This window comes from Helicoverpa armigera, chromosome 10 (assembly GCF_030705265.1).
Source record: "Helicoverpa armigera isolate CAAS_96S chromosome 10, ASM3070526v1, whole genome shotgun sequence".
Lineage (NCBI taxonomy): Eukaryota > Metazoa > Arthropoda > Insecta > Lepidoptera > Noctuidae > Helicoverpa > Helicoverpa armigera.
This window is the reverse complement of record NC_087129.1, coordinates 11221879-11240157: the sequence shown is the minus strand read 5'-3', so window position 1 is coordinate 11240157 and position 18279 is coordinate 11221879. Positions and strand designations below refer to the sequence as shown.

The window sequence follows — 18279 nt, the reverse complement described above, 5'->3', positions numbered from 1 at the left end:
TAACAAATTTACCGACAAGAAAACAGTGATTGCCAAGCAATACAAAGCGGTGATGCAAGAAATTAATTTGTTTGAACTAATTTTATGGTAAAATCCTCCCGATATACGAACTAACATTATAGTTTTCACTGACATTAGAGGTTCCAAGAACTTAAAAATGTGTAGATTTTTTTGAAAATATGCCATTGCGTTTGTATTAAACCGTCTTCGTAGTTGGGTTGACTTTTTGATACTGGCAGTCAATATGGTCTGCTTTTTCAATATTACTTGTATTAATGAGCTACTATGGATCCAAAACAAAATTAGAATACACACGCTTTTTATTGAAATACCTATGTATTGATCGTTGTTTCGTTGTATTTTTATTTATAGGTATTGTGTTTTGTAAAAAAAATGCCCATGAAGGTTATTATGGTATCCGCTGTCCGCAAAATTTCCCATAAAAAAGGTCGCACTTATGTCATTACTCCAATTTTATTGCGGGTTTTTCGCAGCATGTTTTCTTCTTGCAAAATTGTCTTCTAGTCTCAGTATAAAGTAAAAAAAATGTAACATTTAATGCACGATTATGTACCAGTCATAACTGAGCAATGATAAGCGACAGTCGGTGTATGGATGATACAAATGTTCGCTTGTTTCTTAAGTAAATACGTAAGAATAATTACACGGTCTGATTACAAAAGATACGCTGTATGGTGTAAGGTTTTAGTGGAAGCGAGTATAAACATAATCAGGCATAGCCTTCTTTCATAATCTATAACCCCTTTAGCGCAATAGTCACTATACTGGAATGCCAAAAAAAAGGTCCGATGTTAAAAAAGGATATGCTTATGAAGTTCAATAATCATAAAATCATAATAGGTCATCCATTTTTTTTTTGTATACTAGTCTCAAAAAGTATATAACCTTGTATATTATAATTACAGTAAAAATAATAAGAAGGAATTTAAACGCTAAATCGCTCTCACTTACACCACAGTCGCCTTGATTGTTAAGCCGACATCTCGTTTCCAGCCGAGTGGTTCGCATTAAACCAGAATTAACGAATTAATTTAGCAGTTTGCCAACTCGCCTCCATTCGTGTGTTACAAATGTGTGTATTTGCATTTTAGAGACAAATCATCATTATAACCAGATCAACAAAGTAGGTCAGAGCTAGACTTTTTATTGAGGATTTTTGTTTGACAAGTAACGCTATAAAATATAAACAAGGTTTTTTGCAAAGATGAAAGATAGGTATAAAAAGGTTTTAACATTTTATATTCATTCTGCCTGAAATAAAGATTATAGTCTTCATTATTGTCCGGTAGTATGTCAATTAAATTATACGATTGGTGTGTAAAGACTCTGAAATCTCATTACTGCGTACTTACCTAACTATTGTACTGTCTTATGGTTCAATATGTTTTTCGAGAAGACGATGATCAATGATTCGATGTTTCACGGACCGACCGTCGCCGGATTCGCCCGAACGCATTTTCATGGCTGGGCCAGTTGTCTCCAAAGAAACTATTGGGAGTCTAGTGGCCCACTGAGGTTTTGGAGGTCATTGAACTTTAAAAAGGTTAAAAATAATAAAATAAATACTCGGTATAAATTGATCGTCTTTTATTATGAAATTCAAATAAGAACGGCCAACACGAATAATTTCGATAATATCCAGTTATAGTAGACAATATTGAGTTGAACAGTTATTTATGAATTATTATGTATTTATTACTATGTAACACAACTATTATTATAATTATATTTATAGTCTTTGAACAACCTTCCAGGAATATTATTAGATGAGATATCTAGACTGAATTGCGATGACAATAGCAATTTACCTATAAGTTGTTGTAATCTTAAAGTTTTATATAGCAAATACCTGAAATTTCCAGTATCCTTAAATGTCAGTAATTCGAATCTTAGACCAATATTACGGGAGTTGATTACCAAGAATAGACCGTATTACAGTGTAGGTAAACACAATTTGCAGTCTTAAAAAAATGACATAATATTTTTACAGCGATATCAAAAGTTGTTGATGAAATTTTATGAAGTACAGCATTTATTACAATAGTATATACCCACATAAAAACATTAAGATAACGAAATATTTATCACAAATAATTTCTTATATTATATTTACACATTTATCATACATAACAATTATTTACCATGACAATATCATATCACACCATTTTATTATCCCTCCTGATAAATTACCCATTATTTAATAAAACCATTTCAATAGAAATAAATATTATTTTCATTTATTACTATTCTATCAAATATTATACTGACTTGGAGGTTTTGGACCCGCTTTTTACGCACCAAGTCGCAAGTTCTAAAACCTCTTATCAATGAACATTAATTGATTATTATTTTAACCAAGCATTAAGTATATTAAATCAGGGCTCTTGCAAATACTACTTTGGATTAGCTGTAGGTTTCCCATGTAAATAAATAAATAAATAAATATAGTGGTGCTTTTAAAATATTACTTTTTCATAACTTCTATCATTCACTTGGTCTTACAATAACCTTTGTAACTGTAAAAATAAATTCTACCATTAGTGAAATAAAATTATAGAAGCCAATGATAAAAATAAGTCCCGAAAAATTTGTCTCGATTCAATAAATCTAATTTACGAGGGCCAAAACAATTAATCTTACTTAAGCTCAGAAAAGGTTTTCCATTTCAATAAATACAAGTACTATTTAGTCACCCAGTAATTCTTCGTTGTTTCAGCTCGATAAAATTAATAAGAAAACTATCATATTTTTGCTACAATAACATTTTTCATCCACGGAAAATTCAAGCTATATTTTTTCGTATAGTAATTTCGAATTAAATAACACATTTAAAGCATTTTTTTATTTAATAATGGCTAATTGAGCATAATATTTTACAATTACTTGGACAAATATTCTTATTTTATTAAAATCATTATTTTATTATTGAATATATTTTATGATGACACGTGTAATCAATTATTATGAAAGTGTACGGGAAAAAGTATATTTCAATTTCAGATTAATTATATTTTTTGTATTTTTAAATGAAATAAAATGATTAATATATTTATGTTAAATTACGAATTTACATTTAATTTTACAATTATGATTATTTAAATTTATTATTTTACATAATTACAAGTTTATATTACAATACAAAGTTTTTATACAAGTTCTTAATATAACAGTTCAAATGTTGCCATAGTAAATGGAACATTTAATCACAACACATGGCAACACTAGCTGGTTTGCCTTCTGATCTATTAGTCATCAATACTGTTAGACAGGTTGGCAATTTATTGGTTTAACTCAAGCAATATATCGGAATATACCATATACCATCTCTGACATGGAAAATACGAAAAATATTTCTCTGAAAGGAAAATAACAATAACATGTTTATATCCACATGTTATTTTCTGAACATGTAAAGTTACGATGAAATAAATGTTCGCGGAATGTATTCAGCTTGAAAAATATTTTCAACATAAAATTCAGTCAAAGTTTACCATAATAAGTTAAAATAATGATATTAATTAGTTCAGAAACTTATAATTTAGTGTGAACTCTATTATTTTACGTGTTATGTGTTATGAATACGTAACATTGTGTTAGTAGCACAAAATTTCAATTTTTCCGCACGGGTTCACATTTTCATATAGTCTGAACTAACTCAAAATTTATTCATAGTGTTATATATGCTTCAGTAAAAACTATTTTATATTTCGAGTTCTCTATCATCATAATTTATGTACTGAAAACAGGACTATAGTTCAGAAGTCGTATCAACTTCATATCACCACCAAAACACTTTACCACTAAAGTCTTTTTAATCCCCTAGAATATAAAGCACTGCAGTCTAAAAGGTCATCACTCACTGTTCGTTACAATCCAAATTGAACTTTGTGCAGTAGATCTAAAGTGCACACTCGCATATCACGGATACGCTGACATGGGGCTCTACTCATAAAGTGGCTGAGTTGGTCCATTGGACTTTGAGAGTCCCGTTCTCGCCCACGTGATGCGGTAGAGGAACTGGCTTCCTTCTTCGCCGGTTTCGATGACCTGGGGAAGGAAGAATGTGATGAATATGGAGAATAATTAATAGAAAATACTATGATAAAAAATATTTTTGAAGAAAATAAAAAATAATGTTTTCGTGAGGCTGTACATACGATATTTTTTAAAGTCAAAATAATAAAAAACTCCCACTCTTCATCATTCCCTCTATGTTTTCGGTAGGAAGAGAATTTACATAAAACCGACTCCAAAGATTATGTTGTACTAAGTATTATTTATAGCAGGCCAAAAATAACAATCTATTGATAACATCGCCTATACTAACCAATATTAATTTGTGGCTTTGAACTGCACTCTATACAAATAATTACTTTTGTGTTCCTAATAAGGTCAAATTATAATAACCACTGAGCTAATGTGTGATAACATTTTCCAATTATATTAGTCAAACATTTTGAATTTCATCATAGCTCTCACATAATAATAGTATTTTAAACCACTTGATTTTACCTTTCAGGTATTTTGTTTAAAACATGTTTTGAAAGGATTTTCTTTTCAATTTTCCTTCAGAAGCCGACTGTTATGCAAGATACTTGATCTCTGGCGAGCTATCTACCAGTACAGTCACGACTTCAAATGAATTTGAGCTATATTCTTTAAGGCGTAAGATTCAAAATGATTTGGCACTGGAATTGTTTCATATTGCAGTCTAGCGCTTATTTCTCATACTTTTGTGTGAGGCGTATATGTGTACAATTTGATTCAAGCGCGATTTCTAGGCATCAAAAGGTACGCTAAGAACTTTTAAGTGCAATGTCTTTTGCAGTACAAATAATGTTTTCAATACTTTGCCGCTTAGTTTGTTCTTGCGAAAAATATGTGGATTCTATAATACATACCTACCAAATGTACCATTAAAATAAGCTCTATGATAACACTCAAACAAAATAAGATAAATATTTTTAAAATATTACCTTGCATGTCTTACTGATCTTAATTTTACGTTAAGTTCAACGAATTAATCAATTTGCAAAAAACTAGGTACATGACGATATATACCGCAAGCGCGACCACGAAAAACATCCTAGCAAGTTACTAAGTATACTATTTTGCTACAAAAAACAAGACAAGCGAATTTTCAGAAATTCGGTTCTTTACAACTAACAAAAAAAACCGTGACTGATTTCCAGTACCTACACTTAACATTAAAAATAATATTAATTCAAGTTTTTTTACAATTAAAACAAGCTTTTAACTTCAAATCGTTTTCATTACGAGAGCTCAAGAGAGAAATAAGCTAAGTAAAGAAAAAACAACATTAAAAATCCGTATAAGAATAATTTTATACTAGAATATTCCAGTAAAAATACAGAGTTTTATAATTTTTTAGAGCAAGTTTCTGCATTTGATCTTCAAAGTATTTTTTTTATCTTTTAAGCATATTTTGTACTTATTAAAGCACGTTGCAATGCGACGTCTAAGTCTTCTTGCATCGCGTTTTCTTGCAGGCGTTTTAAGACAGCAAAACTTTCCTTTTTTTTTCTAAATCTCATTCATTTTCGCAATCCAATAATATTGTTGATGATCATCTTCATTATCAGCTTAAACTTTTCCCAACTATGTTAGGCTCGCACGCCAGTTTTACCGGACACAGTATTACATGGAGTGTGTTTACATGGAGAAACTGTCAATCTGACCTCCTCAACCCAGTTACTTGTTCAAGATGTTCTCAGACTTCCTAACTTTTGACTCCGTTACGAATACACGGAGGAAGTCATTATGACAAGATTGAGAACTATAGCCACACTTCGAGCCTGGCTTAACCTTATGATCGATCAACCAATACAACGATTATAATACCAGTGATTATACTACTGATGACAATGATGATGATGATGATGATGATGACGATGATGATAGTGATGATGATAGTTACCTGTGTGATGGGACGCGCCACCACGGGCGCGGGCAGCGCGGGGTGGACGCCGCTTCCCAAAGCAGTGCTGTGTGAACCGCTGCTAAACACTATCGATGTCGAAATGCTGATGACGATGATGATGATGATGACGATGATGACGATGATGATGATGATGATGATGATAGTTACCTGTGTGATGGGACGCGCCACCACGGGCGCGGGCAGCGCGGGGTGGACGCCGCTTCCCAAAGCAGTGCTGTGTGAACCGCTGCTAAACACAATCCTCCCCTTCCAGTCCATCCAGCTCTGTAACAAAGTAATTTAGGTTAAAACAAGTAATACACTGACAAAAAAACCTAGACCTGAGATACCTAATATTTTCCGCCGTCTTACAGCCAGATTCTTCATCAAAAGTTAAAGCCAAAGTAAAAGTAACGGTCAAATTCAATTTTTCTATTAGTTTTGCTGTCACTTTAGCCTTGAAAAAACGAATTTGACCGTTACTTTTACTTTAGACATTACTTTAACTTTTACTTTTGATGAAGAACCTGGCCGTTAGACAAATAACGGTTTTTGTTACTTTTGTGTGTTGTAAGTGTACATATGGCTCATCAAACCTTTCTTTTAAATAAAGAGGAAAAAAGTATAGGTATTGTTTATAGCTGTTATCATAGTTTATATAAGTTCCTACATAGACAGAAGGAACAGATTTTTAAGATCTTTTAAAGTTATGGTAGTTACATATTTCACTTGACATTATTGAACTACCTATGTAGTTAAACGTTCAATGAAATGTACAACATTACCAACGCTAGGTATCATAAAACAAGAATTATTTAGCTATTCTCTCGAATAATTAAAAAGAAAGGTCGACCGCAAATATTTCAAAAGATGAACTCTGCAAAATAAAACGCTCATCTCTCCGCAACCGCGATTTTGAACGTGACAGAAATGTTACAATTTGCAAAGTCGTTGATTTTATTGCACACAAAATGCTTTACTTCGTCGAAAACGGTTCCATTTCAAGGCTTTTGACTAACAGAATACATTACGGAAAAAGGCATGACTTTCAAAAACTGTATAAAGGACTGTTGTATATATCTGACCAGTCACCAAAGTAATCACAAGATTGCTAAAAATGTACCAGAAATACGTATAACAAGATTGAATCCCCAATTCCTAGTAGTATGTTGAATAATAAATGAAACTAGACTAGATCTATTCAACTCGAATGAAATGCCGAAATAAAAATCGAGATTTTTACCGATGATCCTAGCTTTCTGGTCGCTAACCTTCTTCCCCTTATGTGACCTAAACATACTCTATGTATGTCATGAAGTATAGTATAGTCCTCCTTATCGATTTTGATAACGGCGGCTTAAGACAAATGCACTTCCTAGCGTGAGCCCTGATGTGACTGGCTAAACCGAGTTTGGATTTAAAGATCCGTTCGCAAGCGCTGCAGCATAAGTGACAAGCACTATTGAGAGTATAGGTGTACAAAGGCTTAGATCTCTCTTTTTGTAAGAAGGTGCCTATATTATAGCAAGGAATATGTCATACCAGCGACAGTAGTAACTATTTATTAGGTAATCTGTGGAAGTATATACGTGTAAGGACTGGTTGTAGGTACCGTTTGTGTAATGCAGTTGATCTATGTAAGCTATTATATATACTAATATACAATAGAAGTATTGAAACATATAAACTATGCTTCCATTGTTACGATGTTATGTATTACTAAAGGTGGTTTAGAGCATAACTCGGTTATACAGTTTGTACAAAAATGGTCCGCTTATTGCCAAAGTTTTCGAATGAAGGTAGTTTTTCACCACAAAAATATCCTAACAAATCGTTTGGTATATAAATAAATAAAACAAATCCCAATCTAGCACGACAAACATTGACAGTTAAACTTGTAGTTAGAGCGATAGTGGTTACATAAATTCAGCGTTGGATGCAAGCCAGTAACTATCGGACATCTGGTTACGAGAATAAATTAATATAGGATGCAAAATAGTTATTCACGCCTTTTATATCTTGTCAGCAATTTGTGGTTATTAGATATTTTATGTTAGGAGCTGGATGCGAGCAGCCGAAAATCGATCTCAGTGTCGTGCACTTGGAGAGGTCTATGTCCAGCAGTGGACTGCGATAGGCTGATGATGATGATGATGATGATGACCGGGAATTAGAGGAAAATTGCAGAGCTTTTTCAATACGATTGGCACAAATTTCAAAATCTTTCGTGTTCAGACCATGTGCAAAAATTTGTGTCATAGCCAAGTTAACATTTACTGTATGAATGAATGCAGGTGCTGTTTGTGAAAAAATACGTATCTGCGTTTATATTTATCACAAATACTTATCATATAAATGAGTACAGATACCCTATCATTAGCAATAACAAAGCAAAGGGCACTATCGACCAGAGACTGGAATAAGCAAGCCGTTTCGAGATAAGAAAAGATCTCAAAATGTACGACCATTAAGAAGAAAAAAAATTCAAAAGCCTTGTGGTCTTTGAATGCGGTTAAAGCAATCATAGACTTTACAATTTAGATTTCAATACGTATGTTCGTAGACATCTAGAGGTTAATGACCTGTCTGTATCGGTTTTTTGACATTAACATTAGATGAACAAAAAAATATCGTGGAGTTCAAGATCTGCTAAGGTCTGCGCAAGATGGAAGCGACAGCTAATGAAGAGACGATTAAGCACATATTAGCAGGGCCAACGTTCTTCAGAATTTGACTTAATCGGCTAATAATGACGTTAATCTGCATCTTTGGGCTTTAAATTTTGTGACAGACTGCACTTTAGTACATAATTTAAAAAATAATATTTTTCAATTATTTATTTTTAATTTAATTAAATAAAAAAAAAATAAGGTCACTCGCTCTATGCTTCTCTGCTCTATATTATATAACCAAAATGTTTGCCCTACAATCCCAAAGCACGCTGCGGCTATACCGCGTGCCTGGTACACAAAAGGCTCTAGAAAGAACATGCAAAGCTAAGTAAAAGTCTGAATCTTACAACCCGTCCTCAGTGGGATGTAATTTGATGGTTTTCCGTCACCAAAAATAAAACTTACACAACCTTTTATTATGGTTGGCAATGGGACTATTATGGGGGCGCAATGTTGGAATATAGTTTTTCATAATATACCTCTATGGGCGTGTCAGATGTTGTCGTACTTTGACAACGACTTTTTTATGTATCGGAAAGCAATCAGAAAAAATATGTTCGTATTCCAGAAATCATATGTATTTTACTACAAAACAGTCATATCTTTTGATGTTCTTATATAGTTATTCGTTCGACGAAATAACTGGAGCTGTAATATTATTTGACAGCAATAACACATTATTTCTCAATTCAATCCTTATAATACTAATAGGCATGGAATATTCTTTGCTTGTTTGGGTTAAACACACACTTAAATTCATCATCTCCCCAGCCTTTTCCCAACTATGTTAGGGTCCGCTTCCAGTCTAACCAGATGCAGCTGAGTACCAGTGTTTTACAAAAGCACACTTAAATTTTAATTCTATAAAATGCAGCAAAGTTGTACGAAAAGTTCACAGTTTAAATGTAGTTTGGTGAAACCAGCAAGAAAACGAATGACAATGTGGATAGCCTTGTACTTTGGGTCTCGCAAAAACATATCCAGATTCAGAGACAAACGTTCTAATGTTACAAGCAGTACAGGCTAGCTTGATATATGATAGCAGTTCCACCTCCATATGTAGTTCCATTTGTATGTACATAGAATTTTATTGAAAACGTCGTTTCTTGAGTATTAACTGCACATATTACCTATAGATATAAACTACTACTAGTGTCAGTCAACTACAGTGCGATGATTCATAAGAGCCAGCAAAAAAGAGTTTAACTTCGACTACACTTTTACAAACATTTACAGTTGGACATTTTTGAGTCGATATGATAAATATGTGGCAATTTCGTATATATAATTTCGTATGTCGAGAATGTTAATTTAATGGTGCAACTCACCTTATGATTTTTGGGTATAAGTACACCCTGTTTTACAAAATGTACATAAATATTAGGTACACACATAACACAATGTAAACAAAATTGAAACTCAACTTATTCATAACACCGTATTATAACGAGTACAAGCATATTCAACTTTTGTATAATTGTAACAAGTCTTGCAACTTAATTTTGGACGACTTCTCGCACCCGAATAAGCATATTTTACATTTTCATTTCATGATGTTCGTGTTAAGCGTTTGCGAACGCGAAACATTTCCGAATATTTGAGTACTAATAACTTGATTCTGAATATTTTCCAACTTGAAATACTCGAAACGTAATGATCTATTAACTGCAGCAATAATAGTAGGCAGATATGATAATTTGCATATTTTTATTGTTTTTTTTATGATGTCGTTTTTGCAATGATATCACGAAGATAATAAAATAAAGGTGAATGCCAAGCAAAGGTCGTGCCCTATGCTAAGCTCTCTTTGTGGTGATTTTGTGTTTGCGTGAAAGCCTTGCTAATTAGAGCATATTAATTTGATATCTTTAAAAAGCATTTGGATAAATTAATAGGCTCATTAACTAATTGGATTAGGTTTATTTTATGGCATCAGTTTTGAGAAGAAAGGTTAAATGATATTTGATATCATTAAAATGTAATGATATTCATTTATTATGTTCAAAATATTTTAAATTGTAAATAGGCCGCTTTAATTAAAACTGGTGACAAAATTTCTTTCTTTACAGTACTAATAAAAATAAAATTGCTTGCAAATATTTAAAGAAACTGTATCAAAATCTAATGATGATAAGAATTGGCTCTACTACATAATTATTTCGTCACAGTGTTTATCAAAGTGTTCAAAGTTTTGAATGGCCGTCAATTTCGCATAGTAGCATAATTTTTCGTGAACTTAAAATTAATGTTTATTGCTATTAACAAATTAATACAAAATAACCACGCAGTATCTACTACAACTTGCTAGAAACAACTTTTTTCGCAAAATTTTATGGAAATACTTACAATAGAAACTAAAACAACAAAAATAAACAGTACCTTACCTAAACAAAAGAATACAAAAATCTAAATAATAAACAACAGGATCACAAAATATTCAGACACTCTGAAATTCATCTTAAATTGAGAAAAGGCTGGATGTAGAATTCAAATCACGTTTATTCAAAGTAAGCTGAAATTCAGGACTTTCTAAATCAGTATTATAAAAGGCAGCTCTCAAAACGACCTACGTCTTTTATAAATTCCTAAATGTTATTTCTGGGAAGGATAAGAATAGAATAAGAATTTTTATTTGCAGAGACAGGTGTTAAGTTACATTTTGCTCAATCGGTATGCAAATTACAGTACATTACGCAATAGAATATTTGAACATACTTTGTAATTTTTAAAGTGTTCTTTCTAGATATATCTTAGACACCAATGGCCAATAAAAAGGTGAAGGAAAACATCTTGAACAAGCGTGATGATTAATGCTCTATCCTTCTCGGTATAAGAGGAGGCCTGTGCCCAGCAGTGGGACGATAAAAAGGCTGCAACGTGACGATTTGAACATGTAAATGTCACACTATAAATAATATTTACCAAAGTAAGATTACCCACATTCAAAACCAATACCGAATAAGCCAGATCTCGTGTTAGATACAACTAGAAATAGCACAAATAAAATTGTGTTTCACGTAGATTCGCGCTTCTAGCACTGAACAAGCTAAATTCTCTATTTCCGTGTACATGATGAAATTGCCACTTCCAACGCCAAAGGTAAAGTCACATTTACACGAACGTAAAGAGTACCCGCACACTACACACTTTTAGTCGGCCGATAGTTAGTTTAGGCTCATAAATCAGTATGAAGATGAATGGTAGTACACACATTACAAAGATCAGGTATTTCACCGGTATGAAGCCGACTGAAAGCTTTGATTAGAATCAAGATTTACCTATTTTACAATTATTTTTTGGCAACTGTCAGGCGACACTTTAGTCTGTAGTTTGATCTCTGTTTGGTTACTCTTATACGAACGTTAAAAAGAACATTTCATACAATTCAAATAGCTGAACTAACTCTCTAATACCAATTTCTTTTCGATTCGAAGCGGATTTTGGTTCGCTGAACAAAGTTGAAATTTCAGCTACCATCCAGTTTTCCTTGAGGAAAAGTTTCTTTTATTTATAAGTACGGCAAAGTGGCTTTGCAATAAAAATACATGTACTTTTATATGAATTACAGAAATATTTGGAAACCATTAAGAGCTTAATAAGTATAAAAATAAGTATTGAATACCGACTGTAGGTACTATTTATATATTAAAAAAAAATCAATTTCGTCAGCAAAATTTTGACGAGGCATATTTCTAAAAACCAGTATAATATGTTTAAGTACAATTAATCGTTTTGTAGGTGGCCCTTTTTAGTTAAGTGGCTTTAATTAGATTGTCAAACATTGAAAGTCGCGATATCCCCGCTTAAATAAAATCATCATGAGGTGAAGGTCATATAGGTTTACTATTTATAATCATGTAGTATTTGTTCATGCAATAATCTGTCTTACTACTAAAATTAATAGTGATCCAAATTGGTCTCGTGACATAACAACCCTCATAATAGCTTCTCATTACAATAATTATATAGGCTGAGATTACATAATGGGAGAATGTCAACGATCTAAAACAAAGTAAGCTAGCTTAGACAATGATTAAGTCTTAAGACTACGTAATAAGCCCTTCATTATCAGCATGAATTTCGAAACTATTATGTTCATAATAATCCAAAATCTTGGATACCAGACGTTATTATTATCGAGATTAAAGGTCATACTGAAGTCTCAAGGTCCTGTAATTTAAAGTATTTGATCCTTTTTGTAAAAAGGGATTTGAAATGTAAAATGCCAAAACAGAACATCGCTTTGGACAATTCATTTTTTTAACAGAATATTTTGCACAAAATGCACCAATTACACTAATTACGGAAAAAAAAGTTGAGAGTTGCAAAATTATACAAGTCTTATTTCCGCTTCTATATATTTACTAATATATTTTCCACTTCTATTCCTCTCAGCCAGTCCTCCACATATAAACTTAACAGACTCTTGGCAAAAAACGTACTATAAATCTTCAAATTCACATTCCATATGCTGAGTTCAGTAAGTCAACGAACTCTAAATTGCTTTTCCTAGTTGACTGGTATCCTTATACACACATTTGCAAAATGTACACAGTGACATAGATGAGGAGGGAAATAGTCTACGACATTCTAAAGTCTTGCAATATCTATATAATCGAGTATTTGTGAAGTCAATACCCAATATACAGTTAATTTTATTTATACAGCATACAATAGATAGATAAAAGGATTAACTATAGTTCATTTGAAATTTTTGATAGCCATAAGTGACTTGCCATTCTATCGTTGAAAGGCCTCTAAAGAATAATAATAACGACTTTTGCCTTTATAGCTTATTTACTTGCAACCTATGTATTGAAAAGAGGCTGAGAGTTTTTTGTACAGCATAAGTAAGGGTCCATTACGGAGTCGATTTTACCCAGTCCCCAAATTCTTTACCGACAATTCGTTCAGAACTTGACAATCTACACACACCGCCGCTTTACACCCAAAAGTTTGCTACCTTACATTACTTTTACATTAGTGCTCGTATGTATGAGGTAGTCAGAGCTTAAAAACTACACGGTTCGCCGCTGTTGTAAAATTTAATGGACACGTCAAGAAAACTTATTTTAATCTCGGTACACGTTTTCACACTCGGTCGGTTAGCCCCATTGCAAGTTATGGGTTCTAACACAACTGATAAACTACATAGTCTGTATATGTAGTAGTATGTAGTATATAGTATGTAGTTTGCATATACAAATATATGTAGTTTATCAGTTACATATTATACCGCTCAGACCTTGGCCAACCAGCAAGTACATCAGACAAATGTCGACCATACCGGGAATCGAACCCGAGACCTCAGGTTTGGCAGTCCGACATGGTGACCATTGAGTCATATTAATAGACTTACTTACACTTATACGTAGCTTTCTATATACCTCTATATGTTTCTATTACCTAGTGAAAATAATGAGCAATCTGACATGATGAGATTCTTTAAGGTAGTTATTTCAAAATTAAGTGGCAGTTTAACGGTCGTCATTAAAGTGTAAACATCTCGTGAACTAGTAAAGATAAGGCAAGTTGTTATTTTAACTATGCGTGGCGAGACGTCTAGCGCAGCCAATTCCGCTGTAAAACTACTATCGATATTCTCCTCATTGGAATATAAACGAAAATCAATAAACACACTATGATATGTTGAGCATCGACTACATACAAAATAAACTCATAATGACTTTATTAATAGGTACACGTTTATACGTTGTCTCACTTTCTAAGCTTCGACAAGTTTGAAAACATTATATACTGCCTATTATGTCTATAAATGAAAGGCTACTAATAGCATACCCTTACGTAATTTAACTTAAATTTTCTGATACAAATTGTGGCCCAAAATATAATCTATGAAGCAGTAGGTACCTACAACAATACTGTCAGTTGAACATCAAAGATAAAGGCTTTGTTAAATAATGATTGAGGTTAGTTCATGGAGAACAGAATAAGTACCGGAGATGCCATAACGCAAAATCTCCTAAGAAAGTAGCGCGCTAAAATGCGTTTGATAGGCGGACGAAGAACAGTACTATCTCAGTTTTAACACGCCTTCATTAGAACCTGACCATTGTTTTCAAAATAATATGATCAGTTAATGAAGACCAATCTTTGACATATTAATTTGGATTTGACACGCCTCATTAGGTCTAGTAACTGATCACTCCTAAGTCACCGTGACCTACAAAAGGCGCCTGACCTACCTTCCTTATTGCATCTCCGCTATCTTTCCTTCCTCCGTGGGTCAGCTATATTTAACCCTTGCCTATTCTGTCTGTCTGAAAACTTTAATCGTCTATATATAAATTGCTTACCTTTCATCTGGCTGAAGGTAATTTACTGGAAACTCATACATTTTTGTGACGTCTTTGATGATAACCAAACCTCTATTTTCCTGTCACCAAATATCCATTATTTTTGTATGTTCGCCTTTTCTTTCCGGTAATGTGCATAAAAGATCCATGAAAACTTTCAACAACTGAATTCATTGCCTTCCAATACAATGTAATAAGAAATAAATACCTGTGCGTCCAGTGTGGCTGCCCCTGATGACACAGGCAGTAGCATCCTGGCTCGAGCTCACCGGAGGGGGGGTAGCCTGCTTACATTCCGATTTCTCAGGAAAACAGGCGCTGAAACAAACAAACAGGTTAATATGCCGCCGGTTAATTTACAAAAAGAGAATAAAGTACACACGTTTGTCCCTGAAGCCTAGGATTTTTCTAGCACCAGCCAGTATTCAAAAACCGAGAAGTGTTTTTTCTTAAATAATATCCTGAAACATGTGACAGCCAATGTGTTTCTTACTTTTTCCGACAAATAAATTATTGCTATTAAACAGGATAAACGTGTCGATATAAATCCAAAACTAGACTAGACTGAAAATCATGTTTAGGTATCTGAAAAATGCAGTCCACCAAAGTCAAAATGAATTATGTAGGAGTGATTGAAATTGACAGAGCCACGGGGAAAAGCTAATAATTAATAACCTGCCTAGGCTATTAATTCATCTTAACACCTTTAAAATATTCCCAAATTGTAGGCGCATTTGAAATTCAGACTGAATACAAAATGTAGCACGGTTTGAACGTTTTGTCTTTGAAAATGAAATTTCTTTCAGTTAAATGTCGCGGTACGTCGCAGTAGGATCAAAACCTACGTGTCTTTGCATTTCAAGTATCTACTGACTGTACAGATAAGACAATTGAAAGCCTTGGACGAATTTTGCAAAAGAAATGTACCTACCTACGTATTTTCTTTTTCTTTTTTTTGTATTTAGGTAAACATAGGTTGTATACAGGTTTTGATCTGTAAAGATTTTTGCAAGTCAGCTTGTGGATCGTGAGGCTCGGCAATCTGTACTAATATTAAAAGCTTAAAATTATTTATTTGCTTGAACGCGCTAAACTCATAGTGTTAGCCATTTATGCAGTAACCTTTTATCCTTACTTATGTGTTGAAAAGTTCCCACGGATGCGGGTGAAAGCGCTTAAAACATTGGGCTTAAAACATTCTCGGAAAAGCATTAAATAATTATTTACGTTAGTTGATTGATATAAATATAGACATTTAACATAAAGTACTTTATGAACCCTTTTTGATCTTTATTTTAATATCTCCTACCTTGATGCAAGTATCATTTCAGATTTCAATTGTATCTAAAACGTGCTATGCGACTTATAATTAAATTATGTCACAAACTTCACAATATATGAGCGAACTGTCTTGTCTGTGTGCACGACTTCTTTGAAATTAACTTATGCTACTGAGCAAAGATTAGTCACGTAGTAGAGAGGACAGACTTTTGAAGGACGAATGGAAAGGAATAATGTTCTGAAAGATCCCTTTTTTCAGTGTGATTAGTTTGTGAATGAGAATGCTATAGGTACAATAAAAGTTTTTTTTGCACTTTCTGTATATAGTATTTAGTAGTTACTATGAAGCTAAATCTCGAAGTTATTAAAAGTGAAATTAGTTATCGGATTCAGTTACATTTTATAACTTGAAAACTACAGTTAAATATGTGTAAAATTGGCATGAACTTCAGGTAGCATGATCCTGTACTACCTATGTAACCTATATTCCTATATTGTTCGTGCTAAAATAAATTGATTTGCTTAGTCGGTGAAGCAAATTGATTACATTACATTGGCTTCTATGAAATCTGCTTATATCATTACACATGCACACGACCACGCGTTCAAGTGAAAATCAATCTACAAAGGAAGCTTGAATTATGTAATTCTGCAAAGTAATCGTTTACCAAAGCAGTAGAGCGTATTGTAAACAGTGCCATTTTGTCATTAAGGTACAGTGACATGCTTTGTCATTTATGTGGGATTGAATGTTTCAGAATGATTGAGATGTGTGTAAGATGATGGACGTTTCTAAACGAATGAGTGGGAGTAAGAGGGAATGAATGAATGAGTGAGAGATTGGTTGGGGAATTTGAATTGCAAGATGGAAGAGTTAACAGATAGACGATGTACCTAACGATTTTAAGTAAAAAAATAGTAATAAATAGTTTAGATTGAAATTCAACGGTTATTATTTAATTACGCAAGTATTCCACGAACCCTGATCCCCACATTTATTTGTAACCTCTAATTGTTAACCGCTACTACTATTATTATGTAAATGTGGTTAACAGCTGCACCGCTCAACGCAAATATTAAATAATATATTGTAAAATCCTTTTATATATAAAATCCTTTTATAATTTTGTATTTAAAAGTCGTGGTGGCCTAGTGGGTAAAGAACCAACCTCTCGAGTATGCAACTTTTCTAAGTTTGTATTTACTTTCTAAGTAATCTTAGATACCAATGGCTGATAAAAAAATTTGAAGTAAAACATCTTGAGGAAACCTGGACTATAAAGTCTGAAATCACCAACCCGCATTGAGCAAGCGTGGTGATTAATGCTCTATCCTTCTCCGTGTGAGAGGAGGCCTGTGCCCACCAGTGGGACGATAAAAAGGCTGTAACAGTAACAGTAACAGTAAAATCCTTTTACTGAAACTAACTGTGCTTGTGTGTTATGTAAACACGCTAAACCGTTGAGATTCAATTATGTGCGGCGATAACTTGGTATCCTGGGGTAAACTGGGAGTAGGAAATAATGTACGAGAATAGAACTGGAAGCTAGTATGGTTGAGTATAGTATGTAAAACAAAATATTTTAAGGTATAACAATAAACGCGTAAGTAAATAAGAGGAGATAAAAGAGTGAATTTATAAGTGACATTTCATTCACAAAATTGATCGCTTCAGTATATTATTTTGGCCGTGAAAAATGGACTTAGTATTAAGGAGCAATAACTGTTTATTTTACATAAAATTTATTCAATCTTTGTCATGATGAAATCTTTTTTCTTAGCAATAACTTTCGTCTCCAATTTCAATTTTATCCATGGAAAAAGATGATTATTTCCGTATTCCAAATTATTAATTTATGGATACATTGATGCTGTGGCGCCGATTTATATAGGCATGCCTATACGTTTTGTAACCGAATTTACAAGGTCAGACAGAGATGAGATCATTTTTATATATTTTTTTAATGACGGGTAATCTAAACCGATGGCTATTATAATGTTAATGAACTTATTTTGTTTTGTTGAGTGATTTATTTTTAAAATCTCA

The 18279-nt window shown here is 33.0% G+C and overlaps 1 protein-coding gene and 1 long non-coding RNA gene across 2 annotated transcripts in view; both read right to left on the bottom strand.

Moving 5' to 3' along the window:
- Positions 1 to 3405: 3405 nt before the first annotated feature.
- LOC135117441 (uncharacterized) lies at positions 3406 to 6056 on the bottom strand. Its single transcript, XR_010276912.1, has 2 exons — positions 5960 to 6056; positions 3406 to 4068 (listed from the first exon to the last, which is right to left on the bottom strand). It is a non-coding gene; the product is annotated as an uncharacterized LOC135117441 (long non-coding RNA).
- Positions 6057 to 6128: 72 nt separating this feature from the next.
- The window catches only part of LOC110370995 (gastrin/cholecystokinin type B receptor), a 115724-nt gene continuing 103573 nt past the window's right edge, over positions 6129 to 18279 (bottom strand). The window contains exons 10-11 of the mRNA XM_064036578.1: positions 15160 to 15269; positions 6129 to 6247 (exon numbers count right to left, since the gene is read on the bottom strand). Of these exons, the coding sequence (XP_063892648.1) occupies positions 6213 to 6247; positions 15160 to 15269 (145 nt within the window). The 3' untranslated portion in view covers positions 6129 to 6212. The remainder of the gene's footprint in view (positions 6248 to 15159; positions 15270 to 18279) is intronic.